This window comes from Pseudopodoces humilis, chromosome 13 (assembly GCF_049639895.1).
Source record: "Pseudopodoces humilis isolate 2021_Gansu_Grassland_sample_001 chromosome 13, ASM4963989v1, whole genome shotgun sequence".
NCBI classification, from domain to species: Eukaryota; Metazoa; Chordata; class Aves; order Passeriformes; family Paridae; genus Pseudopodoces; species Pseudopodoces humilis.
Genome location: NC_142212.1, coordinates 12,765,057 through 12,792,427, shown reverse-complemented (window position 1 = coordinate 12,792,427; position 27,371 = coordinate 12,765,057). Strand labels below are relative to the sequence as shown.

At 41.6% G+C, this 27,371-nt stretch overlaps 1 protein-coding gene across 2 annotated transcripts in view; it reads left to right on the top strand.

Moving 5' to 3' along the window:
- Positions 1–25,067, top strand: part of FHIT (fragile histidine triad diadenosine triphosphatase) — a 538,519-nt gene extending 513,452 nt beyond the window's left edge. For both annotated transcript variants that reach the window (XM_088061848.1, XM_005522023.3), the window contains 2 exons: positions 17,136–17,239; positions 24,747–25,067. In XM_088061848.1, the coding sequence (XP_087917974.1) occupies positions 17,136–17,237 (102 nt within the window). In that variant the 3' untranslated portion in view covers positions 17,238–17,239; positions 24,747–25,067. The remainder of the gene's footprint in view (positions 1–17,135; positions 17,240–24,746) is intronic.
- The last annotated feature ends 2,304 nt before the right edge of the window (positions 25,068–27,371 follow it).

The following is a 27,371-nucleotide window of genomic DNA, read 5'->3' as shown; positions in this document are numbered from 1 at the left end:
CTTTTGTTCTCACACTGCCTTTTTGAAGCTCCAAAGTGAGATAGAAATACTGGAGTTGGTATTATTCACCTTTATTTTCACAAAATTAATGTAATTGTGGAAGGGCCAATTATGATCCACTAATTTATCCCGTGTTAATCACAATACTGAGTTTATATACAAATCTGTCTTGTTTGTATGAATAGAGGCTCCTCCCTTTCTGTGCTGTTTTTATTAGCAGTGATTGTTACAGTTTTCCAGACTGTTGTGTTAGAGCTTGCATTTCCCTGTGCTGAGGGAAACAATTATTGAAGACCTGCAGACCCCAATTATCACTGCAGGTCAAAGGGCATACTGTTGAAATGCTTATGAGTAAACACTGCAGGATGTGGTCATTCCTTGCTGGGGCTCATTGTACCCCTTAAGCACCATGCATATTTTGTATATTTTTTATTAAAAAGATCAAATGTTCATTAGCAGCAACTGAAACATGACAGTGGTGAAGGGTGATGATGAGAGAAGCGTCTGAAGATGTAAGAGGAGACATAAATGAAGGAAATGTTGTTTTCTTAAAATTTGTCAGAATGTTTGGGTTTGAACTAGCAAACAATATTTTCATGAAGAATTTCATCTAATGCCTCATATTTTTTCCCCAGTGTTAATCCAGCCCTACATGCAATTTTCTGACTCACATGATGACTTAATTTCTTTCGCTGTGAGCATTCAGATGTCTTCACTCAATCACTTTAATTAAAGCAGGAGTCCTTACTCTCAGATGTGGACAATGAGTAACACAGCTAGCTATGCTTGTTAGGCTCAGAAGGGTTTTTTTTAATTATAGATGTGCCTACTGGTATTCAGTGCAATCCCATTTTAACATTTAAGCAAGTGATCAGCTTAAGTGAGTTCAAACAGCTCTTAAGCATTGAAAGAAAACATAAATTCTCTGCTGAAGGGGGATGTGAATCAGCTTCAGATTTACTGGCAAATTTGTCAAGAGAGAATGTCCTTCCTACCTAGGATCTTATAACATGAGTTGGAGATTTTCCTTTTGCTACTGGTGCCAAAATCAGCACAAGATCTGTCTTCACATCATAAACTGCAAATTGATGCACACTATGTTGCTTTCTTTAGCTTATTGTCAGCCTTCCCCCCTTCCTTTACTAAAGAATGAACATGAGATACTTCTCAATGTTAATTTTCAGGTGGCTCTTTAGGTGTGAACTGGGTTTCTTTTTTTCAATAGCAGATTTATCCAAGTTTTTATGTATGTTCCAAAACCCTGAAAAAAAACCTGAGCTGAATGGATCAAAACTCTTGGCTTGATCTGTGCCACTGAAATAATCTTTAAGAGTGAATTTACAGTTTTCCTAATGTTCTCGAGACTATCTCCTGAAATGTCTCCAGTTGCTGGGCACTGTCATCTGCAGCAAACCTTTAAGGAAATAAATATGAAATGATCAGCTCAGATAGTGCCAGCAAGCTGTGACAGGAGGCAGTGAATTGCTGCCCTGTGGGCTCTCTCTGTCTCTAAGACAGCTGAGAGTCCTTCCAGTGCTTTCCTGGAAGCAGGACGGCCCTGGCTGGACACCAAAGCCAGGAGAAAGTGTGGGAAGGAGTCTGGAGGGTGAGTTTGCTCAGGTGGAGCACCACACCGAGGTTTGGTCCTGAACACTTGCTCAGGGATAAAAGCACCCATTTCATGTGAAGAATTTCCCCCCAGAGAGAGAAGGGACCCCTTTGGCTGAGGGGATCAGAGCCACTCCGGGAGCCCAGAGACACTTAACAAAGAGTATGAGTAAAATCAGGCTTGAAACAGGTTTTGACATAAGAACAGATTCATGCATAAATGCAGTGTGGTGTTGGTTATAAACGGAGGAAGTGGAAATAGAATGTTAGCAGAGAGTTTATTTTTAACTTCTATTTAGACTTTCCAAAGTGTTATATGTGATAAAAACCAAGGACTGGTAAAAATTCAGGTAAGGGCAAAATGTTACAATATTCTGTATTCTCTGAAAGTAGATAAAATACCAGAAAAAAAATGGTATTGTGTGGTAATGTGATAAGAAAAAAACTTACTCCATCAAAAAATGTTAGTTTATAATGTTAGCTAAATTAAGCAGTTATTGATTTTTAATTTATGTTCTCTCCTTACTGTTTTTTGTTTGTGTTTTTTAAGCTTTCAGGATTTATTATTGAATGCTCTCATTTTGAGTGGCATAGTGAAAGATACAGGCTCTGCAGCATGCTGGCTGCTCTGCCAGCAAAGTAAACAGCACTTCAGATAAGATTTGGGCTTGCAGCTTCTTCTAATGAGAACATCATCTTTCAGGGCACGGATTTGCTCATGTAACCAAATAGGCTATGCATGCCCCTATTTATTATAAAAATTAATATACAAAACAAACTCTATGTATCTATATGGGCAAGCTATATTATGCCTGTGTCCTATCTGCATAACTTAATTATAGCAGTGCTCAGCAGCTGAGAGAAGGAATGGCAGTGAAGCTCTGTGGCATCATGTGGGTGCTTCAGCTGGAGAAGGAGAATTCAGCAGTCCTGATCTGAGAAGGAGCCATGTACTGTATCCCCACACATCTCTCTGCTGGCAGTGCTCCTATTCACAGTGAGCTCTAGATGATGTGCACAGCACAAAGTGCTTAGCTCTACACTGAGGTTAAAATCAGTATAGAACGTAGGAATCGGTGCTGTGTGGTATTTGATGATAAAATTAAATTGGATGACTGTAAGAGGAATAACAGCTATGCCATATTGCTGCGTGGATGCTGTTATCTTACATGTATGTTCATTTTTCTTAATTCTAAAATAATGCTGCAAACATGGAGTGAAAAGGAAAATAACGTCAGATTTATAATCTGTTCACAAATGCTGCTCCTTTTACCACAACCGTGATGCAGAGCAAGAGCTTCCTCACCATGTTTCCCCATTAAAGTGGGAGTAATAAATGACGCTGTATTTTTATAAAATTCACCAGGAAAAACAAGGAAAACCATGAGACCCAGCAGTTGCCCTGCTACTGAGGCTGATCTGTGGCTTCCTTATCTCAGAGGCTTCAACTCTGTGAGATCTCTGTTAGAGATGTGTCCTTCCACCAGTGCCACACCACAAACAGGGTGTACTACCCCAAAATTTTCTTTATTTAGCAAAAGCATCTTGTGTAACTGTAGTTCCACAGTGGGTGAAAAACCAGTGTGTTCCCCTTCCAGACCTATTTATAAATCTGCACTTTCTCTGTTGTTTTTCTTTTCAAATTAAAATAATTTACTTGTACTGATTGAGTTTTCTTTCCTAATATAAAAACTTCAACCAAAAAGCATTATTTAAAAATTCTAGAGATAAAAAATGTAAACTGAACTTTAAAATTTGCTAATTGTAAATCCCTTTGTCTTTGGAGTGCTGCATAGCAGATCACTTCCAAGTAATTATTATGTGAAAAATGTAGGACTTCTTGGTTCATATATGTATTGAAGAGATGCAAAGCCAATATTAAAAGAATTTTAATTGGTTTGAGATAGTAGCAGGAAATTATTTTCCTTCATTTGTAGAATCAAAAAAAATGAAAATATCTCAGCTATTAAATTTGGGAAAGGAGTGCGTATTTCAGTACTGCAGTTACTGATGTGTGAAATACAGAAAAATGTTAATTGAGGTAGGCTTCTGAAGTGAAATTAGTTGCAAGTGGACTGCAGATGAGCAAAGGGATTCTTAGGGTGTTGCACCTCAGTCATACTTTGAGGTTAATTCATTAGAGATAATTGGAATGTTAAATAGTTTTCTATAAGGAATCACTGCTACAGTGGTCTAACACTTTTAATCTGATTGAATCAAATGCTAATTAGCAATATTCGGACTTATGCCATGCTTATTTATGTACTTGCCACCCTGATTACTTCCTTGACTGCTGATAATATTTTCTGTCAAGGGTGACAGTCCTTCAATCATCTGAAAATAAGGGCTTGAATGAGGGAAACTTCAGCAAGAGCTGCCTGTCCTGTCTCTATCCACGAAGTCTGTTAAAAGACAGGAGCAGCTGAGCAGTCTTTTCAGCGGTGTTTCACAGCTGACTAAATCCTCACCAATATCTCCAGAGCAAATGCAATGCCTTTGGTGTGATTCTCTGCATGGAATGCCTTTGGTGTGATTCTCTGCATGGCCTTGACAGCACTTATGCACCACTGCACCCAAAATTCCAACAAATAATCTCTTGGCACAGACATGAGTGGGTTTGCAGCCCAAGTACCCAGATGTGGTGCCTTTGGGATCTAACAGGACTTGTTGCACTCCAGTCAACAGGGCAGATCCATGGTCTCTGGAAGCAGGGAGAGGAGCTCTGCTCCTCCTGGCTCTGTCCCACTGGGCAGAGGCCATTCAGTGTGGTGGGACACAAGTGTCCATGCCCTCATCCAGGAGTAAGACAAATCAAATAATGCAGGGCATATTCTCCACAGTAAAAGAAGAACACCAACGTGAGCTGTCAGGAATGAAGAGAAATGCTGATTTACACCAGAAAGCCAAATACAAGCCCTCAGCCAGTCACAGATTTTCTTTTTTCTTTCCTTTATTTATGACTGTGACATAAGTGTCCTCTGCATCTATTTACTCTTACCTGGGGTCTCAGGGTTGCATATTTCATTTGCCCAGATGGGCTGCATGGCTCTGTGAAGGATGATCTCTCTGTGCTGGAGAGGTGCCTGTGCCAGGTCCCATGCATGTTATCTCTTATTTATTGCCTCCCTGGCGACAGGCTGTCGCCAACAGGCGGATAATTAGAATGGCTCAGGCTGGAGACCTGTGGAAAGTCTGAGTACTTTCATAATTAGCCCATAAAAGCTGTAGGTTTGTGCTAGAATCCTCTACAATTTCCTCTACCAGAAGCTCAAGGTTCTTTCTTCAGTGGCATGTTTATCTTTTATTCCTATAAAAAGAGGAAATCGTTGCATTATGGATCTTTTCTCGTTTGTGTTGACTTACATTTGATGGCTTCCTGTTTAAAACAGACAGATTTTGCTTTTGGAGAACCTTGGAGTCATTTAGAGACAAAAACAGTCCCTCTTTCTGCCTGTGCTCCCACCCTGTACAGAAAGAGAAAACGCAAAAGGAAAAAAGTAAGAATAGGAGAAAAGTGTTACCAGAAACAGATAAACCAACAGCATAATCTGCAAGTTCTGTGCGTACTGTTATGATATCTGAAACATAATTATCAAGCTTAAGTTAATTAGACTAATGCTTAGAAAATCTGGCATGGCAGATTGTGGTAAGTAATTATATATACCGATTAAAAGATGTAATATGCAGTGAGCAAAAGCAAAAAGAAAACTCCATTTGATACAGCCAGTGAACACAGACAATTAAGAAGTCAAGTAGATGAGCACCGACAAAGATACTGAACTTTGAGGAAGATGATGGGCAAGATGCCAGGTTTTCAGTGGAACAGATTTTGCATAGTATCAGTCAAACTTTTGTTTTATGAAATCCATGCTACTGTTTCCTAACTGAAATACACGAAGGGCCACTTGCTTTTGCGTTAGGGCTAGCTGACATGAATACAAGGGTATGTGCAAACAAGAATGTGACATTGGAGTACTAGTTTACACATATATATAGAAGTTGTGTAAATGGCTTCTCTTAAAAGCAATTCACACGATGTCATATGAGAAATAAAGCTGTGAAGACAGTGTCTTCTGCAATTAAGTTTAACAACGATTATGGGTCAGGATGAACGGGGAGAGCCTGTGTGCCTTTGTAGCATGCAGTATCTGCCCAGGAAAACCCTGAAACACACTGAGACCATGATTTTTTTATTTTTTTTTAAAAAAAACCTTTTTCTTGAAGAAGTTTTGCATGAAGAAGAAGATAGTATAAAGAAAAGAGACCTAAAGAAAGGAGAGAAATGTAACAACAGACCTGTGAAAGGACTTCTGATTGCAACTTCAAAATGTGTCTAAATAAATAAAATTATTTTGCAAGTTCTCCACAAAGTGTGTGACTGTACAACTGATTCCCGAATCAACTCCCTCCTGAAGGAGGAGTGAGAAACCTGTAAACTCCTGGTCTGGTAAATTCAGATGAAGCAAGTCCATGCATGATCCATTCTCACAGCATTTAATCCTCCAGTTTTTGACTGAGCTTCTGGAATAACGTACAAGTTCCTCTCAGCAGAGCCACGTGTTTTATTCATATCTGCTGGAAATTGCTTTCATTTCCGTTGATCTCATTGTTTCCTAAGGCATGAACAAACTGATTGAGCTGAAAGCATACAAAATTACTTTTTGTCTCTGAAAATTGGGAGTGTTTGGGTTGCTTTAGGTTGTCTTTGTACCTTTTCCTACCCTCCATCCTGCATGGTCCCCCCAACAAGCATTTTCCATAGCTCTGGAGCATGTCCTGTGGATTGTGCAAAGAGAAGGTGGTGATCTTCTGCCAGAACAGAACAGTTTTGCAAAAATATTGCAAAACTGAAAAAGTTCCTGTGACTTTTCAGATGAGTATTTCTAAAATATCTGTGCTCAAAGGTTTTAATATTAATTCTGTCCAAAAGCAATGATACTGAAGTCTACATATTAAATAATAATTGTTATGCAAATGCTATCAGTTTATGGTTTCTATATAGAAACATGGGATGTCTGGGAGGTTTTAGCATGGGCAATAACAACTATTTTTTCCTAGGCAATTTAATAATATTTTCAATATATTTTCATCAAAAACACCTTCCTACTAGTAGAAGCTATCAGCCTTAATTAACTGCCAGTCTTTCCAGGTAAAATTAATTCTTCCCAAATTCACAGTCCCTTCACTTAAATTAATTTCAGAATATTTTATTCCATGGCTACTATGCCATCCTTATTTTTCTGCATGGGCATCACGTGGGTACAACTTACTCCCCAGGAGGAGGGTTTCAATAGAAGCCAAACACTGCAGCTTGGAAGAAGAACAAAAAGATTTCTCCTCCTCCAAGTGAAGGCAGCCTGTGCCCCTCCACCCCTGGAAAAGCCACTTGATCCCAGTCTGAGTTTCACTGAGTAAATAAGGGCTCCTGTATTGAGCCCCTTACCTATGACTTTTGTTTATCATTTGATTTCATGTATGAGTTCAGAGGTTCACCTGAGGGGTGAAGGAATCTGCTTGAACAATGCCAAATTGTTCTTTACTTTCCCTCTTACACTTCCTGTGTCCATCCATCCATCCCAAACAGAATCTAGGACTGTATTTGCTATGGGTAATGTATCTTAGTGATGTTTGTTCAATAGGGAAAAATATATATGGACACAACCTCCTGTGATGTCCCTTAATATCACAACTTCCTGCATAAGTTTTACAGCAATATTAATGGGCTGGTAAAACTGGAAGATGTATTTGACCATCTGAATGTCCAGTTCTGCTCCCATGTATGGGTCCGGTACCATCTGGATCATTGAGATGTGTGAGCCTCCACTGGGTTTAACAACTGTTCAAGATATTGAAGATTTTCTTCCCTTTACTGCTGCTACTTTAAGAGACGAATTTACAGACTCTGGGGCATTTGTCCTTGATAAAATTTGTTTGGTTCTTATCCCACTAGGTCAGTGGAATATCAATAGATTCTTAATGCAGTCTGTCTTTTAGAGTTTCTTTCATTTCTCAGAGCAAAAGTAAATGTCATTCATATTGGCAGGTTGTAATGGGAACATTGAGATAGTAGTTTTAAAAAATATACCCAGCTTCTTTTAAATAGTCTTTGTCTCTTTCTTATGTTTCTTCAATGTGTCTATAGCAATTACAAGGTTAGATATCCCTTAAGATGGTAGAAAAGGTCGTTTTGTTGTCTTTTCTACCCCATGCCTCAGTGAAATATGCATGGTACAGCTCAGGTATTGGGCTTGGGTTTAATGTTTCGTTGCATTGCCATCTGTTTTGTTGTTGCAGTTGTTGTTGTTTTTTTCCCTTGGAGGGGGGTGAGGGGGCATGGAGGCAGCAGTGAGGGATGCTGGCATATGAGTCCAGACCTGATGGAAAAGAGGAGCAGTGAATCTGCAGGAGCAGAGTAACTCCTTTGATCCACACTCTTTTCTTTTTAACATTAAAGGTCCTTCTGGTGAAAATCTGCTATTATGCATGTGGCTCATCAGTAGCAGATGTGGTAGGCTATGTGCCTCCTCAAAGGCTATGAAGCCACATTAAAGTAGTCTTTTATATTATTTGTAAAGTTCATTTATATGACAGCGCAGACACTGAAGCCCAGCTCCTCATGGAGCCAATGGCATTAACAAGTTCCAAGGTGTGTGTGCAGCAGAGCTTTCCAGAGTACCACAGTGCCTCAGTGGCAAAGGGCAGCACAGAGAAAGGATGAGCCTGCAAGGGGAGACAGAGCACCAGCAGGACTTGGCAGCAGGTGCCCAAGTCCCTTGGCCACAGCCAGCTGCCACCACCCAGCTGTCACAGACCTGGGGACACCACAAGGACACAGAGACCTGGGCAGGGAGGGTTTCTCTACAGTGGGTTTCTCACAGATGAGTTTTAAGCTCTTTTGTGACTGCTTTTACTGTAATGAATGTTTGGCCCCTAATATCTCACCAGGATTTTTCAGATGCTTTTTGATCATCTTGCTCTTTTTCAGCATTTCCCTCTTACTGCTGTTGATTCAAATGTCATGACATTTTAAACATGACTTATTATAACAAAACAGTATATAAAACAATATGCTGCATAATAAATGCAGCCATATTTTTTTGAGTGAATGTTAAATGAGAGCAATTTATTCCTCAACCTATTTTACTACCTACTTACTAGAGGGTATTGGCTGCCTAAATCCCAGGGAGGCAATCTTGATGGTGAAGTCGCCTTGCATGTGCAAGGCTGAAAGCCAAAGAAATATTTGAGGGATGCCTGGGGGAAAAGGCTGTCCCAGGGATGTAGCTTTATCCAGGAGTGATGTGATCCTGGGCACTGTGGGGAAAGCAGGGCAGACAGGATCATCCTGGGGAGGTCTGTTGTTGGGTGAGGGGTCCCCTGAGAAGAACACACAAAATCAGGCTTTGCAGCCCCCATGGTTCACCTCAAATATGTGGTATGTGTCATTTCAGAGACTGAAATCTCCTTGAAATCCTCCTGCAGTCAGTGGAGGGAGAGACTCAGAGTATGAGTTACTCCTGAATACATTGATGGAATTTTTTCATCTTAATATCAGAAAGTGTTGCTGAGGGTGAGGATTTTTTTTTTTTAATAAGAATAAGCTAATTCCCCAGAGAAGAAGAAATACACTCTGACCACTGTGACTGTTCCTTCACATCCCAGAGATGTGGTGAGAGAGGTGGAACTCCCCCCTGCAGATGAGGGCATGCTCCTATTCCCTTTTGTGGTGAACTGGCTCTGTGCCAATGCCACAGGACCTGCAGCTGATATCCTTTGTGCTGTCAGAAAAAGACAAAGAAAGCAAATAAACCAAATCAACCTCCTTAACACACATGTGTTTTCCTTGGCATGCCATGAATCTTATTGAGAGTATGGCAAATATTTGTCTGAAGTTAAGAAGATTACTGAGGGAAGTTGTGACTTTGAAACTCACTGCAGCAGGAGCCAGAATACATCACCCTGATACAGGCACCTCGAGGTTATCTCTGCTCTTGGAGTGGGACATGCACATCTCTCTGCAGCTCTGACCTCTTGGAAAGAGGCTTTCAGTCAAGTAATACATGCACCTGCATGAAATTTTTGAATCACTGACTCTATCCTTGATTAAAGTGCTTTTTCTTGATTAAAAATAGCCTTTTTCCAAATGAGTAATGTTGCAAGGCAGTCTGTGCACGCAGGATAAGGTCTCCTCCAACATTATCACACTGATGCCATTGCCATTTCTTAACCAGGTCTCTGTGTGACACATTCCTCTTGTGCAGACAGACCTCTATAGCCAAGGCCATTAGTAAGCTCCCCACAAAAATACCTTCTCTTCCCAGGTGAGGAAGACTACAGAGGTGTTTCTAACATTATCTGATAACTAGGAGGATAATGGGCATGGTGAAAATGCCCATTTTTTTTCCCACACTTTTATTCTTGCCTGGATTCAAATCAGGTTGTAAATAGCAGTTCCCCAAGTCTTTGGCAGGACTTCTTACCCCAGTGGATATTCCTTCAAGTATCTTCTTTACAATGCACTCACTTTCCAAGAATTTTATCTCAGTTGGAGCCAAACTGGATGTCTGTCAAGATCTGAGCTCTTCAGAGTGCAATCTACATATTTCACCGAATGGCAAACGTGTTTTCTATGCAACTGTCATTCTGCTTGTGGGCTTACTTGTCTTTTATATTTTCAAAAGCAAATTTCTTAAGATTCCTTTTATTTTTAGACTTTTTTTCTTATCAGAATTGTTAGAAACTGGGGTTTGCAGAGTTTATTTTAGCAAAGCACTTAAACATGTGTGCTTAAGGGTTTTACTTAACCTTTATGTGTTTTCACAAACTTCTCTCCATCTAAGTGCTAAATAGAGTGCAGTTATTCATATGTCCATGTGAAGTGTGAGGTTCAAGTCTTTCCCCAAAGCACAACAATAAAACTGAAAAAATATTTGCAGTCACTATGACAAAGAGTCAACAGGAGGGGAAAGAACCACCACTCTCTAAAACACAGCTTTGATAAACGGAGGTTTCCAATGGAATATATGCTTTGCAGCAATACCAGCAGCTGTGAGGTAGCAGCATATTTCATGCAGAAGCAGTAAAACAATTGGAGAAGGATTTTCCAGTAGATAGTTTAAAAATTGTCTCATATAAAATGCAGATAATTTAGACTTTTTTCCCATCTCCTTAAATAATTCAGATTTAATGCAGCCAGCAAAACCCACCCCAAAATCAGGGATTTCTGATTCATGCAAACGCAGATATCTGTATGATATACAATCATAAGCAAAGTCAGCAGATGAGAAAATTATAGGATGTGGGTTTTTTCTGCAGTGTTCACTGTAAATTAGAGCAATTAAATTACAGCAGTTTTGTAGCTGTAATTAAATATGGAGACGGGCCCAGAGATGCGGAAAGCTCAGAACTGCCTGAGCTGCTCAGGCTGTGAGGGGGAGGAGTGGAAAAGGAGCTTGGGAAGGGGTTCTGATCCCACAGCAGCTGGTGGGGGCAGAGAGGCCTCCAGCACTGTATTAACACAAAGTCTTGTGGGTCTTTTGTGTGGTCAAGGGGGAGCCTGCTGGGCTTCTTCTCTGCCTTGTTTTGCCTTCCCTGAGCAGAACAGGGGCGATGCTCATCTGGGAGACAAGCCCAGGGCTGGGAGACAAGCCCAGGGCTGGGAGCTGCTGCAATGATTTCCCCCACGATGATTTTTCCCAGGTAGGTAGAATAGGCTGTGTGATTCCAGCATCCCAGAGAAGCTGCTTCCTGAAACTGCTGTGTTTCATCCATTATTCTTTCATTTTACATTGCAAGTCAAGTCGAGACTTGAGCCACAACTGAAGGCAAATGGGATGGAGGCAGGAGACTCAGGCTGGCAGAGGAGGGCACCTACCAAAAAGCTCACACTCCTTTCAGCAAGACAGCAGAGAGTGAGAAAAGGCTGGAGCATAGCAGGAGGTACAGATAATAGCAGTAAACGCTGCACTTAATCACATTGTGCGGTGGGGTGGAAATGAAGTCTTACTCTGAGGTTATAGGCGAAATACAAAGAGGAGTGAAAGGAAAGAAAGCACTGGGGGAAAAGAGCAAGGAGGTCAAGACCAGGGGGAACAGGGCAAAGGAAGCAATTCAGGAGTTAAGTTGTAAAAGCAGTACCAGAGGAGGCTTAGATGGCTGGAAGTCATCATCAGGACCTCCCAGTATCACCAAAGGGCTGAGGAGCCACAGCCAGTTCAGCCCCGGAGTTTTTCTCCCATGGAGTGGATGCTGCACCACAGCTGCAGAGCAGGAAGAGGAGCAGGGCTGTGCTCTGGAGTGGATTGGTCACACGGCTCTGCTGCCATAAGGGAATTGGGGGAAGCAAGGTGTAGCAGCTCTGGGATCAAGGTTGTCTCCAATCTCTGGAAAAGGGTTGCTACTGATGAGAAGAATTTAGATTATCAGGCTCCTCATAGTTCATGTGTTAATCTGATGTTGATATCACTCTGAATATTTCACCACAGTGTAGGATTTAAGTATAGAAAAGATGCCTGGATATCCCAAGGTGTGTTGGTAATAATGAACACCAGCAGCTAGGTAATGCTTAATCTCTGATTCAAACCACTGGCAAAAATTTTTTTTTTTTTTTTTTTTTTTTGTTAGCTGCTGATTTTGATAAAACTATATTTTATAATTGCTGAAGCAGCTGAGTTTTGTTATGTTGCTGCAGTTTTGTGTAATTACTCTCCATCACTATAATTTTTCTTTTAGTTAAATGCATTGGAGGTGATAAACTCTTAACTATCAACTATAAATATTCATGGGGAGTGAGAATAGTTCTAACTACCATAAAAGCTTTTTCCCAATAATTTTGGCTAGTGCTCTGTATTTACACAGGTTGCTTTTCTGATGGTGTTATGGCATAAGTAGAAAAAAATAATATACATATCACCTCAAGCAACAGCCAGTCATAGAGCCAGGTCCCCTATAGTCAGCTGTGCTGAGAATTCTGGGCTCCTTCACAAAGGGCAATAAGGAGAGGTCCCCCAATGTGAATGTGCTATAAAACAATATTGTGTTTCCCTTAAGAATTGCAGTGATAAAAACATAGACCATTCTGCAGCACTAGCAACTTTAATAAAATAGCATAAAGCACAGCTGTCAGGTCTGCCAGCATCTCACAGTGGGAGACATGAGTGAGAAAATGAACACTTTTCACAAGCAGAAATATTCAAAGAGCTCCACTGTTTACATGTAATCAAGACTGACAGTCATAGATTATCAGTGGAAGAGCATTTTCTGCTTGAGGTGAAAGAAGAGGATAATTTATCAGGAAGCCCAAGAAGTCAGACATCAGTAATGATCTGCTTGAAGAAGGGCATATCTTAGAAATAGTGCATTTATTTGTACTGCAAGGCAAGAAGATGTTCAGAGCTATAAACACGAGTCTTGGTGCTTGAAGAATGTTGAGCAGATACAGTGTGTAATTTGCTGGGCAACTGCGATTAGAGAACTGACTAATGTGTGTCTCGGTGCTTGTTCAGAATATTAAAAGAAAAATTTAGCATAATAGAGATTGTCTAAAAGAGCTGCTCATGCTCTCTCATCCCGTTCCCTCCTTTTGGAGTTATCCAAGCTATGCTGAGGGGGCTGCTCACCTTCCAGTTGATGCTCAGGGTCCAGACACTCCTGTACTGAGTGTCTACAAGCAGGTTTGGTTTCAGAGAATTTGGGGCTTTCTGAGTTTTGCAGTGAAACATTTTGTCCACCTGGGGCAATGCTTTTGCATCACCTTTCTCTTATGAAAACAGGCCAAGTACCAGCTGCTTTGAAATGATAACTAATTTGGAGCCCTACAGAAAAGGTTTTATAGACTCACCTTGCCTTGGTCCGCACTGAGTTTGCAGAAATAGATTTGTTGTACAGAAAGTATCACAAACTTCAAGGTAGTCTGTGTTTGGATATATCTAAGTAAGGATGTCAGCTCAGCTTATCCAGCTTTTATTGTCTGACAGGGATAGGAAAGATGGATAAATCACTATTTTTTATGGATGGATATCTGGCAAATAGAGGCACTTTTTTCCCTTTAGTTTGAGCAGAACTTTGGAGTGTTCTCATGATGCAAGAGAGCGTTGTTTCCTCCTTTCCTAATCCAAACTTTCAATACAAGTCAGATGTTTGCAAAGATTCATGGCTGGGACTTGGATGTGTGTGTGAATATGAACGCACTCCAAGGCACAGAAGTCCCTAAGAAACAAGTATCAACTGTTTTGTTTGTTCACCACCTGAATTCTAAATCAGTACAATTTATAACTGAAATATCTATGTTCTTCTTTCCTGAAAGCAACTTTACACTTTAGACAAAATGCTATAGAGACTATCTTAACCTCTCTTAATTAAAACATACAAAATAATTTTGCATAAAGTAGCTTTAGTTTACAGAGGCCCTCACAGGGAGAACTGAACCCTCTGAAATGCACTTTACATAAGAACACATTAAATAACCAGGTGAGACCAAACCCATCCATGATCACATTACCTCATCAGCATTAGGGATCCCTAGCAGATCCAGGAGATTTGAAGAACCAGGAAGGTGCACAGGCAGACCTGCACTGTGCTTTTCAGCTTCCATGGATTGTAGTGCATCCAATCCCGGAGCTAGAGTTGGTATTGGAAACCTTTATTTTGTCATCTGTTTGTTGGTACTGTTGATCTTGAACCTGCAAGTGTTTAGCATCCAGAGCACCATGGAATGTTGTGGGGTTGGAACAGTCCATAAAGATCACCTAGTCCCAAACCACTTCTGCCAGGGGCAGGGACAGCCCCCACTAGACCAGGTTGCTCAGGGCCTTATCCAGTGTGGCTTTGAACACTGCCAGGGTTGGGGCATCCACATCTTCCCTGGGAGACCTGTGCCAGCATCTCACCACCCTCACAGTAAAAATGTTCTTCCTAATTTCCAACCTAAATGTCCCCCTATTTCAATTTGTACCCATCCCTCCTTGTCTTGTCACTACAATTCCCAATGAAGAGTCCCTGTCCCTTCACTGTAGGCCTCCTTCAGATACTGAAAGGTGCTGTGAGGTCTCCATGCAACCTTGTCCAGGCTGAAAATTTTCTCAGCCTGTGTTCATAGAGAAGATGCTCCTGTCCTCTTATTAACTTCTTAGCCTCCTCTGGACTGCTCATCTAGCAAGGTTATCCGTAATTTAACTATTTTGCATCAAAGTGGCTGTCTCTATGGTTTGGTTGTACAGGAGCTGCAGGATGGTGGTGTCAGAGAAAGGTAGGCAGCCACCAGAGGTGGTTTTCCCAGTATCTCCAGTGTTAGTTTGGTAATATCACAAACTAAGTGGCACTGGGTTGATAATTGAGGATTGCACCTCAGAAATTACTGGCACGGTAAGAGCTCTGAGCACAGAGTAGTCCTGGGATCCCCTTTGGGGGGTAGATGTAGCAATTTCATACTGAAATAATACTCATCTATAAGTCAGTTGAACAATGATTACCTTGGCTGTGGCAGTGATTTAACACCTCAGGCTGTTGTTTGACATTCTCAATGTGCCCACAAAATGTGGAGGCACCTTTTCTGTGCCAGAGGCTCGAGATGCCTGCCCTGAGCTCCCATCCAGGCTGGGGCTGCTGCGTGTCCTGGGGGCTGTGCACTGGCAGCCAGGGCTGCTGGGCTTCCAGGCAAGTTTCAGGATTCATTGCTGCTCTCCACACATCTGTTTTAACCTCAAGTCAAAGATTGATTATTTTTAAAGGTTAGCTGTTATGTAGCAGAGGAAACCCTCGCCTTTGTCAGCTTTGAGAAGTCACTGTGGTCTGTAACTGCACAGTTTTAATTTAGGCAACAACAGCCATTGCAGGTTAACCCTCCTTTTTACTACTCACTTCAGTTTTTTTGAACAGGAAAAGTCACCTACCAGTCACACCCCCACTTTACCAGTCTCCACATGGAGCCAGCTCTCACCTGGATTGTGCAGAACCAAGATGTCAAGGGAGAACAGCAGCCAAATCATGTCCCTAAGAACAACTCTTCTGGGTTAAATAAGGAGACCTTGAGAGACAGGGGCAGTGCTCCCTTCCTGTTGTACAGCCTTCCTGCTGTACCTCCAACCAGTGTTAGGTTGAATGAGAAAAACACAGCTTTTTTTTCAGAAAACAGCTCACACCTCAGTCAGATACCACCACTTGCTTTGTCCTGGTGCATCCTCTTGCGAAGTGGGAGCATTCCCAGTCCAGAGAAAGTGCAGGATGATGGATACTCTTTCCAATAACTCATTGCCAGGTCACCCTGTGGGTGTGTGCAGAGGGTGAGAGCAGACACGTGGACACAGGCATGTGCTGATAGTGTGTGCACTGTACCAGTCCCTGGCTTTTAAATCTTTCTCTCTAATTCTCTGGCATTATTACAAGATGGATTTATAACATACTTAGTGCTAATGTTACAATGAAGATTAGCCTTCTCTCAGTCGAACCGTAATACATTTTAATTTGCCTACAGCTACTGCATTGTATTGGCATGAAAGGAAATGGCTTTCTAATGCAGCTTCATCTGCTGAGCAGGGGGAAATCTGTGCTGCAGAGTGTAAAACTACATGGGACTATGGCTGGCAGCAACATTCAGAGTAGGAGAAAGAGCACAGATAGCATAGATAAAAGTATTTGTGAGTTAGAGGTATGTTACCAATCCTAGTTTATTGCTAAACATTCCATATACAGTAATGCACTTTGCTTGGCAGGTTCATGATGACTTCATCTTTGTTTTTCACCCCTTCATCTTCTATGCTATAATTTGTCCTGGAATAAAAGGTGTAAATTCATTAGTTTTCAATTTTGTTGTGACATTAGTAGGAAGTTGGTATTATGAAGTTCCTTAGAACTGCTGGTGCTGTTGATGCAGTCTGTGCTGTGCCTAGAGAACCACTGGAATCTTAATACTTAATCCATTAAGTAAATGTTTCTGCTGTCTGGTGTAAATGCTGCCTTCAATTGACAAGTTTCAGGCATTCTTTGAATGGACATGTATTGAGAGACCGCCAGCTATTCACCAGTCTTCACAGAAGTAATCGTGAACGCCGTTTATTTCTATCTTTAGCACACCTTTTATAGGGTTCCACAGGGTCTGCGGGCAGAGCAAGCTACTATTGGCTAACACACACAGTTTACATTTTTTCTCCTACACACAAGAATATTGTTTTGCTTTACTCTCTCTTCTGCATGAAGGTTTCAAGGACTTTAGCCTTTAATATCACGACTTATTTCAAAGGCTGGCTTGTGCATACAGGCCTTTACTAATATATAAAATATATCAACAGACATGTGCACAAATAGTCACTCAAGTGCCAATATTTACCCTAATATGGAACTCCCCTTTTCAGGAAAGCAGCAAAGCCATCAGCTTCTCCCTTCTTCTTCAGTGGCACCTTCCTCTCTTCATCACCAGGTCCATCCATCCTGATGACACATGGAATAGTTAGATTGATTGCCCTAAATCTGACATTAAAACTGGAAAAAAAAAAAAAACAAACCTGATTTTTTTTTCTTTCTCCCTCAAAAAGTTGCAGCGACACGACAAAGATGATTCCCCTGACAAGTGGAGAACAGAAGAAGAAATGGCAGCTGAAGCAGAAATTCTGAAGAAGTATTTCCAGGAAAATTAGAGGTAATGTTTTGAACATTGGCTTACTCCAAAACTCTGCTCAAGCCTCCAGTGGCTTCTTGAGGATAACAGGGAAAACATCTAGAATGAAACAAAAGAAACCAAAGCTCTTAGCTTTGTTTTGTTTCCAAAAGGATACAGCACACCAACAGTGGCTGGAATAACATGCTCCTTCTGGAACAAATCAGCAAGATCCTAGAGCATTTTGTTTCCAGACAGCAAAAATAATAGTATATCTAGAAATGAGAATCATCAGCATTTACTGAAGAGGAGTTTTTAACCTAACATATCTTCCCTCTATTTTTTGGGCAGAAAATAGCCCTGGTACCTCTACGCAGAGCTAAAACTGGTGTGTCTGTGTACAACCACATGTGCATATGCACCTATACATACAAAATTGCATTAGAATTCAGACAATAGAGTGGATGAGCAAATACTAACCTGACATGTCAAGTATTAAATTATTTGATCAGTTCAACTTCCAAAACTAAGCCTGCTGGAAAACTGCCTGTTCTGCTAAATTTTCCACCGATCTTAAAAGAAAAAAATATATATTTGCGGAGAGGAATAGAAAAGAGAAAACATTTGGCAAACACTAACATTGGTGGTCTAGAAATTGAGAGTTTTTAATTTTGTACCTGGAGTCCCAGGAGCCAGATTCTTCCAGCAGAAATTAACTGGCCCCAGAGATCAGTGTGAGTTAGGCTGGGATGAAACACTGCAGTGAGGATGCCAGAAGCTCCTTCTCCCCTGCTCCCCATATGCTGTTTGCCATCATCCAGCACTCACTTCTCTGTCACTTCTGACTGTCATGTTTTTCCTCTGAAGAACCAAAATCCCAGAAATAAGTCTACTCTTTCTGTGTGACTCACTACTTGCAGCCCAGCTTGAGAAATCTTGAGCTAAACTGCGCGTTGTATGGGTGGCACACTTACGTGGCAGCTCTCATCGCCTGTGCCATTCTGCCATTTGGATGGCATTTTGGATGACTCCATTTCGAGTTCATCAGACTTCCCCTTCCATTTTTTCTTGCATCGTGACCATGCTCTTGTCCCCAGCCAAAGTAGCTGTGCCAGCCCTTCTGTGGATGGGCACAGAAAAAGCCATGTAACACTTGTAATTCCCATCTGCGAAGGAAATTTCTCCCCAGCAGCTGGGACCTCCAGGGTTTGGAGCAGCAGGGTTTGGGCTAAGTAGTCACATTTCTGCAGTGGCTGCTGGAGTTGCATTCAGACACCCACTTTTCACCTTCTCAGAAATATGCTGCTCAGAAGTGAATTACTCAGCCAGGAAGAGCATATCCTTGGTAATGCATGTGTAAGCACCCTTCTCTAACAGAGGCATTATGTGGTGCTCCATCTATGGCCCAGCCACCAATGAATAGTACTTAAAAGAAAATGGCACATCCCTGTTCCAGTGTGATCCCATTGTTTCTCTTTATTGATTTGGTAGGTTTGGGGAGACTGTTTTGTTTTGTTTTGATTTGTTTTGTGGTTTTTTTGTTTCTTCAGAAATTAATTGGAAATGCATTTTTTCCTAGAGATTCTCAAAGGGGTTAGAATTAAATCCCCATATATCAATAAAATGTTCTTCACCTCTTCTGATACTAAACACAAAGCTGGATAGATGGTATAAATCCTTTCCTGCAAGCAAATTCGTGTGGCTGGACATCTATTTCCATTTATTATGAAAATGAGTCAGTGTGTGTCTGTGTGGATGACCTCTTGGTACATTTCCCATGATATTAAGGTCATTACCTTTCCTAGAACAAACTGGTAAATTAAATCTTCCTGGCATCATTATCATGAGAGTGCCTAGTACAGGCAGTCCTTCCTACCCTTGATTCCCAACATTAGGCATCACTGCAAATCTCTTCTCCCCAACATTATTTTGCTTCTGAGGTTTAAGGCTCTGAACCTGAGATAAAGGTATATCTCTGCACCTTCTGCATTTCTCAGCCTTTGTCTACTCTCTTAACCTTGCTTCTAAAGTTATGAAGACTGAAAACTTTTGACAAATTAACAAGGTTATATGCATCCTTCTTTGAAGCTATTTTTGTATTTCACTTACAAAGAATTCATTTTGCCATTTGTAAATTTACCTGAATGACACTTGATTTGAGGTTTTTTCATGCAGCATAGGGAAAGTCAGAAAGAGCTGAATGTGGGTGTTCTGCAGCCAATAAATAGAAATTTTTAAGGCTTCATGCAATATTTTTATACTTCATTGTTTTGTTTAAAGAATCCCAGCTTGGCTAGATCAGCCTGGGCAGATCGAGTTGTGTTTTAGGGCTTTTCCAGCTACCCTTACATTTATCAGAAGCCCTTCATCACCTGCCACAACTCCTGTATGACTGGACTAGGTACAGTAGCATCTTCTACCTTTACAGACTATCTGATCAAGAAGGACTTGCAAATAATTTTTTCCTAATAAATACTTGAGTAAGGCAAGAAGTTTTTGGCTCTCTCCTTACTTCCTTTGCTGGTGCTGATCCCTCTTGGCTGGCTGACTAACTACAGTTAAGTGCTTCTATATCAGTCCCCAGAGGACCCAAAATATCCACCCACTTGCTTAAGGAAATTAACCCATTTAGCCTTGCTAAGTTGCCACCCTTGAGAAAAGGCTTATCTTTAAATATTTTATCTGCGTGTGCAATATCAGTGAGTGAATTTGTGTTTTGCATGTGTTTCTGGTTTTCCCCTGGATGTGCCCATGCCACTGGATCCCACCCCATTGGAAGGATTTGTCACTTCTTGAATTGCCCCAGCAAGTGCAGGCTCTGCTCACAGAACTGTGTGTGCAGAGCTGAAGTTCAGGTGAACTTCATGTGACTCTGGAAGAGAGAAAGAAAAGGAAATAAAATCTTTCTGTGGAGAAAGTTTCTAGGGGGAGGATATTTTATATAGAATTTTCCCAGTTAGTCACTCTCTTGCTTAGTAGCACCAAGATTTTACCTCTTTAGGACTTCTTTGGGAGCTGTTTCTCATTCTGTGTTGGCTGTCCTCTGGTCAGCCGTGTTTGATAACTTGGTTGCTTTTTGAGGTGGATCCACAGGGAAAAAGTCTTTACTCAAAGAGCAGGATTTGATGCAGCACCCTAATTTCCAAGCCTATTTTCAGATGTGCCTTTTGAATTTTCTAAGTATGTATAGCTGGGTGTTTTGATAGTCTGTTTTGTGCATTTTAAATTGCACATGCCAGCAAAAAGGCTAAAGATTAAAAGACTTGCTAACCTTCAGATTGTATGTGAAAAATGTTTCTCTTCAAAGGCAGCTTCACTCTGTGTTGTTATTTCTGAAGAAGGAACCAGGCTGTACAAGTTTCAATAGTTTTCCTATTTTGTGCATAACTGAAGTAATACTTTTATGCCATTAGAAAAGTAGTCAGTCTTAGTACAGTGTCAAAATGTCCCTTTGCATAAAGAAGTTGACAGTGATATTCTGTTGCTGAGTACTTGGAGTTACAAATATTCATTAGCTTTTAATTGCTTAGCTGCCTGAATATTTTGTGTCCTGCAACATGCCAACTTCTTGTAAAAATCCCTTCAAAGTAATGTGTCCTGCACAGTCTTGCAGGATTTCTGATGTCAGTCCTTCCTCTTGCCAGTCTGGCAATGTTTCTGGATAAAATAGTCTTTTCAGCTTTTCCAGAGAGTATAAATTTTATTCTTTTTTTTTCCCACTCATTCTTTGAGAGCACTCATCCTGCCTCACAGCTGCCTGTTCTGCACCAAGATCTCGGCATGTGTGAAAAAATGCTGCTCTATTGACTTCAGCAGGGAAATTACCACTGATAGCAGCAGCTGGCCAGGGGGAATTTAAACTGACAATTTGACTTGCATCTGATTTTGCTTCAGCACCTCTGGAGTGTGACAATCCATGCTGCATGCATGAGAGTGAGCACCAGAACAATCCTATCACTTTCCTTAAATTTAGGCAAGTATGACAAAATTACTTGCAACACCCATCTTTGCTTGTTTTACTGTAAGAAAAAACCTCCTCTATCAGTTCTGGTACTTTAAACTGTACAAACACAGAAAGTGATGGCTGTGTCTGTGATCCACAGAGTGGATCTGGGACGCAGGGAGGACACAGCCTGCCCCAGAAGATGCTGTACCTGCACTGTGGGCTGCAGTGTAGGTTGTCCCCTGGGTGGGCACCACAGGTGTGGTCAGAGGTATTTCCTGCACATGGTGCTGCCTGTTGGCAAGGCAGAGTCACCAGGCAGTTTTGCAAACCACGGCATGCTGTGTTATGGGAAATGGGAGCAGGGACAAGGGGTGCAGCAAGCAAGCTCAGTAGTTTCAGAGCCTCACTTTATAAAGCTGGGCAACCTTTCAAGAGTTAGGGTCAAGGTGGTACCAGGGCCTGAGCAGTTCCCAAAGGGGCATGGTCTAGGAGCTGTGTGTGTGTAACCCTTAAGTAAACACACATCCCACACATCACAGAACACACAGATCACACAGTAATCTGCTTTAGATCTCTCTGCATTCCAGATTTAAGTGCTATTAACTATATCCCCCACTCAGAAGCCTCCAAGAAGAATTAATTAGAAAGCAGGAGCTGGCAGTTTGCTTGTCTGTGTGAAACTATTATGACCTGAGAATGAAGTACAAGCTTGAGAAGAAACACGTTTTATGAAGGTCACCTTGAAAAACATCATAACAATCTGTCAGAAGAGAATGCAGCACTCCAAGTGTGCATTTCAGTGTGACATTATGCTCTAAGTAGTTGGAAATAGCAAAGAGAAGATGGATCAGATCATAGGGTCTGTGCTTTTCCACACAAAATTCTCTTTTTCTACAGTAAGTACATATAAAGTAATGTTTTTGTCATTTCAATGGGATGCAGGGGAAGTTAATTATCAACACAAATCAAACAAACTTAATCTGGCCCTTGCTGGTATTTTTTAAGTGTAAAATATCCAGACCCTTCAACTCTGCAGCAGGGAGAAGGTTTATACACAAGAATTAGATTACCTCTTCAAGGGAAGGTGTAAGCAGCCAGCAGTGGTGCAGTGGCTGTACAGCAGAGACACCCAGACTGGAAAGCTCAGGGCAAAAGGCTTCCCCAAATAAATGTGGTGTGCTGTGCACAGCAGCCTCAGTGTTGAGGTTGATTATTTTTCTGGGTGAAGCATGTGATTATTTCTTATGAAAACAGAGCTACAGGAGAGCTAGCTAGAGTTATAAATGAAATGCCATCCTCTTGTGGGAGGCAATAATGTCCCACTCATACCTATTCCAGGGCCCTGGTTTGAGGCTCGTAGTACTGTCCTGAAAGTTATACACCTCATTCTCTGGACTTTCATTTTCCTATAGGTAGCCATTTAATTCAGCTGTCCAGTGCATGAATTCCACACAGGACTGCTTGGGTTCTGCAATTATGGCTACAGTAGAAATATCAGGGCCAGAGACACAGACATGATTGTACAGCATAAATGCAAAGCAGCGAATGTGATACTGTTGGTGAAGAGAGCTGACAGCCAAATGTTCTCTTAACCTGCACATCCAGCAGTCTGAATGCCTACCTGGGCTGCCTGTCCAAATCAAATATTGCCAGTGTGATCAGTTCTTGATTCATCACAGGCTTTGTGTGTCATGTTGTATGAGAAGAAAATGGGGAAAGCTGAGCATAAGTGATGGAGATTTCTCACAGGACTTGGGGTAAAAGAGGTGAGGTGCAGGACAATGCTGAGCTTCAAGTAGGGATGATATCAACTGTGACCAGGAATTTTTACACACAAAACCTGTCCTAAAATGGTGCTAATCTCTTGCCCCCAAAGCTGTCAGAGGATGCTCTTACCGAACAGCCAGACCCTCCTTGAAGCAGATTCACAAAATACACGCCAAGTGATTCACAGGCTGCCATCGAACTGTCAGTCAGGAGGGGCTTACAATGGAAACTGTTGCTCAAAATGCCGTGGGAATGGGAAACATATGTTTCAGTGAGAAAAGACAATCAAACAAAGAAGTGGGTGGCTGGGGAATTGCAGCCACAACAGCAGCAAGATCCGAGCCTCGCGCGCAGCCCCGGGGAGCGAGTTCGGGGGCCGTGCCCTCGTCTAACACTTGGGTAACAGCTTTGTGTTTAATAAGCTGAGATAATTTTCCCACTATTGAAGCCAGCTCTAAACATGTTCTGAAGTGAAGGTACAAAACTGAAGATACCAAGCCAAAAGCCCATTTCATGCTCAATTATTAGCTAAGGTTTGTATCACGGTATCCTGTTGCTGTAGCTGCTGCATAATAGAACTGCCCAGAGAGACATTCGAGCCAGCAACTCAAACATGACCTCAAAGCTCGAACACTGCCTTTGTGTGAGTGTCGGTATCTCGGCTGTGTAGGTGGAAAGGCATTAATAACTCCTCCAGTAAGTAGTTATTTGAGAAAGGAAGGGGGTGATGGATGTTGGAAATATGTTGGACTGAGCGTACTTGAGGCTCTGTTGTTTGCCAGGATGTCAGTCTCTACACAAAAGCAGAGGTATTGCAGGGATAAACTCAAATGCCCCATTTGTGACAGCACCTGGGGCTGCTGCAAGGCTCCAGCTACCACCACGGTCACAACTGTGCCATGAGCTTGTGCAGGGATTTCACACACAGCTTCCACAGCTGGCAGGCTCTCAGCATTTCTATTTCTCTGCTTCGAGAACACCTTCCACATCTGTCATGGCATCTATTGCAGGCCTTTTACTAGGATGGAGCACCAAGACATGCATAAAATTGGAGCAAACCTGGCAAGAAATGCCCCATTCATTCTCCAGTGTGTGAGGCTGGGGTGATTTTCAGGGTGATGATCCCAAACCACTGGTGTGGAATTCCCTGGCATTAGGCAGAGTCCTGCCACAGGGTCAGGACAGACAAGGATATACAAGAGATGATAGTCTTGAAAGATTATTTGTAGGAGCTTATATAAGAGATCATGAGCCCCAAAGAGTCTTGCATGAGGTTATAATAGCAAAATAGATTTGAAAAGTAAGAAGCTGGATTTGATGACACAAGATGCCCTTTCTAATCCTTCGTTCCTGTGACGAGCGGTCAACGGAGCTGGGGACTCTGCTGTCTTACTCAGGGACATCAGAGAGGTGGCCTCACTTCACGTTTGTTCTTTGTAAAATGATCCTGACCTCTGTCCAAGAGTGCTTTGTGAGTTAGAATGAAAAGCATGATGTGAAAGGGAGGCATTAGTATTATTTGCAAGTGCAGTTTATTGAAAAAGCAGATAATAAATCAGATAAATTTCTTTCGTGCTCTGGTAAATAATTTTAAAATAGTTGTGAGCAAGGCTTTTCTCCTTCCTCTGTTGCACGGGCTCTGATAGGAGCTGCCATGTGCTGTGTGGGGGTTTAACTCTGAACATTTCCTTTTGCCTATTGCTGTCAGTGACTCCTGTCAGAACACACTAATGAGCACCTAAGTAGTTAGTAATAAACAGCCTCACATTTTGTCTTACTAACAAAGATCAAAGCTGCTATTGTATGTAATGATCTGTTATGTTTGATATTTCTCAGGTAACAAAGTGTTTGGAACACATCCCATGACGCCAGAAAGTCCCCAGAAAGAACGACCTCATTCTCCAGTTCTTAGTGGCCCTGGAGGTGCAGCTCAACAATTTTATTATGTTCTACAAATTTGGGATTCTTCCATGAAAAATTTTATTGGACCTTTGGATATCATCAAGGTTGAACTCCAGCTAAGACAACTAAACAGCAGTGGTTCAAAATATTGCTCTGAATTGTAACTCATATTTTTCTGAATTGTGTGCTTGGGAATGAATCTTTTTAAATTGTCCCTTGGCCTAAATTGAAATAAAATTCCAGGAAAATCAGGTAGCTACTGTGTTTAGGTACATTACAAAGTGTTTTCTCCGTGTTGTGCTCTTTGATTCAGTTATTGTAGGTAGGCTATTTTATCATAGAAAAATTAGATCTTTTAGCACTGTGGCAATTCATACAAACCAAGACTTTGTTACAGACTAGCCAAGATAAACTTCAAAAGCTGTTTTTTCTTTGGATGGGTCCTATAACAGGAAATATTGAGCTTCCTGAGATCTTTCTTTTCTCTCTTTCTTAATGCATTATGACAAGACTTCTGGAGTTTTAAGTGATACAAAATATTTCTGTAAAACAATTAATATGTGAAGTTGCTCATGGGATAGAAGTAATCACATTAGGGTTAGACTGGCATGGATGGCTGTTCCCAGCCACAAACAACAAGTGGGAGCCTCCCACAGGGAACCATCTCAGCAAGAAATGCTGTGTTCAGAACCCTGCACAGGAAGAAACCCACCATGGGTTAGCTGTTGATTGCTAACACATAATACAGGAAAAGAAGTCAAGCAACAGATGGAAGAGAAAATAAATGAGTCCGTAAGATTTGTGTGAAAAGAGAACCCATAATCCTCCTCTGGAACTGCAGGGAAGCAAACAACCAAAGCTTTCTGTGTCCCCCAGTCTCAGGATGAAAAACAAAATGCCCCCAAAATGCTTTCAATAAGAGCCATGCTGAGAGAGGCCATAGGGTGCAGAGCCTACCCAAGGGCTTGAGGAGGTCACAGCAAGGTCTAAGCCAGAGCCTGGTAGAGCTTTGCCTGCCTGGCAGCACAGTGTGATCATGTTCAGAACAAATTCAACTGCTCCATGATTGTCTGTCCTGGAGGGTTACAACCTGACCCAAGAAGTATGAAAATGCACTATGGATAAGCTCTCATAATTTTCACCAAGTCTCTCTGCTCTGTACTGCGGAGCCATTCAGTCCATTGGCTTGAAGTCTTTATGCTTGTCAAATTTAAATAGAAATACTGGAGCAAAATCACTGATGTTTGATTCCAGTTTTTACTGTCGTGCTATTTAAATATTGCTCCAGAAAACCAGTTTGATTCAAAGACTTACCATGACCCAGTGTAGCCCCCAATATCTTCCATTAGCCCTTTTAAAAACTGTACAGATTGTAACACTATTTCTTTTTCTGTGCAGAGCAAATGAAAAGTCCATTTTGATGGTGTCTGCACTTTTTAGACCCTGAGCAAGGGCTGAATAAACAGGAAATGAAGGTCAGGGAGCAAGAAGTGACAGAGAAGGTAAGGTGAGCAGACAAAATGGTCAAAGATACTGGCAAATGGGCCAACATTAATGGTTGTCCTTTTGCTCTTTAGCATTTCAAGTAGCTGTGACTTCAGACAGAAGGAAGACAATGGTTGTGCTGCTGGGGAACACTAAAAGAAAAACCTCAGCATCAGGTACATTTGCAAGGCATTTTTAAACCTGGTGCGCAATGGCTTCCTATTTATTATGGAATGTTCTGTATTAATTCTGTAGCCTGTGATGAGCGGGCGCTGCGCCAACCATTTTGCATGGGGGCTGCAGAGCAGATGAGTGCTGAGCTCCATGGAAGATTTCATTTGTGTAAATGAGGAGGCCGTTATCACAGCACTAAAGGTCCTGTTTTTAAAAAAAGCCTCCTGTGACATTATGCACAAAACAACCTATTTATGCAGCATGAAAATATTTATGTGCTTCGCTCCAGCTTAAAAAGGGAATTTGCAATAGATGAGGGACATGAGAAAGGATTGGAGTGAGAGATAAGGAGTGATTAGAAAAGGCAGATCATGAAGTACATGACTTCCTGCAGCAGTATATGGAGTAAACCCTCACTGTTTTTTTAAGATATGGACCTTGAGGATGGTGTCTGGATCATTTATATACTTCTTACAGACCTAATTTTCCACAGGCAGGGATCTGTATGCAGAGATGCCATTGCTGGAAATGTGAGGAGATGCTGTGCTGAAGACACTGATGGCCTTTGGAACCATCTTTGTCCTTTTCAACCTTCATCTCTTACCCTCATGGGGGTCATACCTGGGGCTTGCCTTTGGGCTGGGGAATGCTGCAGTGCTGAGCTCCCTCACCCAAAGCAGGAAAGACAGGAAAAACTACCTGTGCAAGGGCTCAGATGGACGTGGCACAAGAGGAATGGTCCCTGTGGAGTGCCTTCATAACAGGACAGAGCTCAGAGTCTTGTTCCCTGTCCTTACACAGATGAAAATTTCCCAGATTTTTTCAATTCCTAAGTGTTTTTCCTGAAGCAGCAGTTCCTCTGAAGGGCTGCAAGGGCTGTGCCTGTGTGCCTCTTTTTCC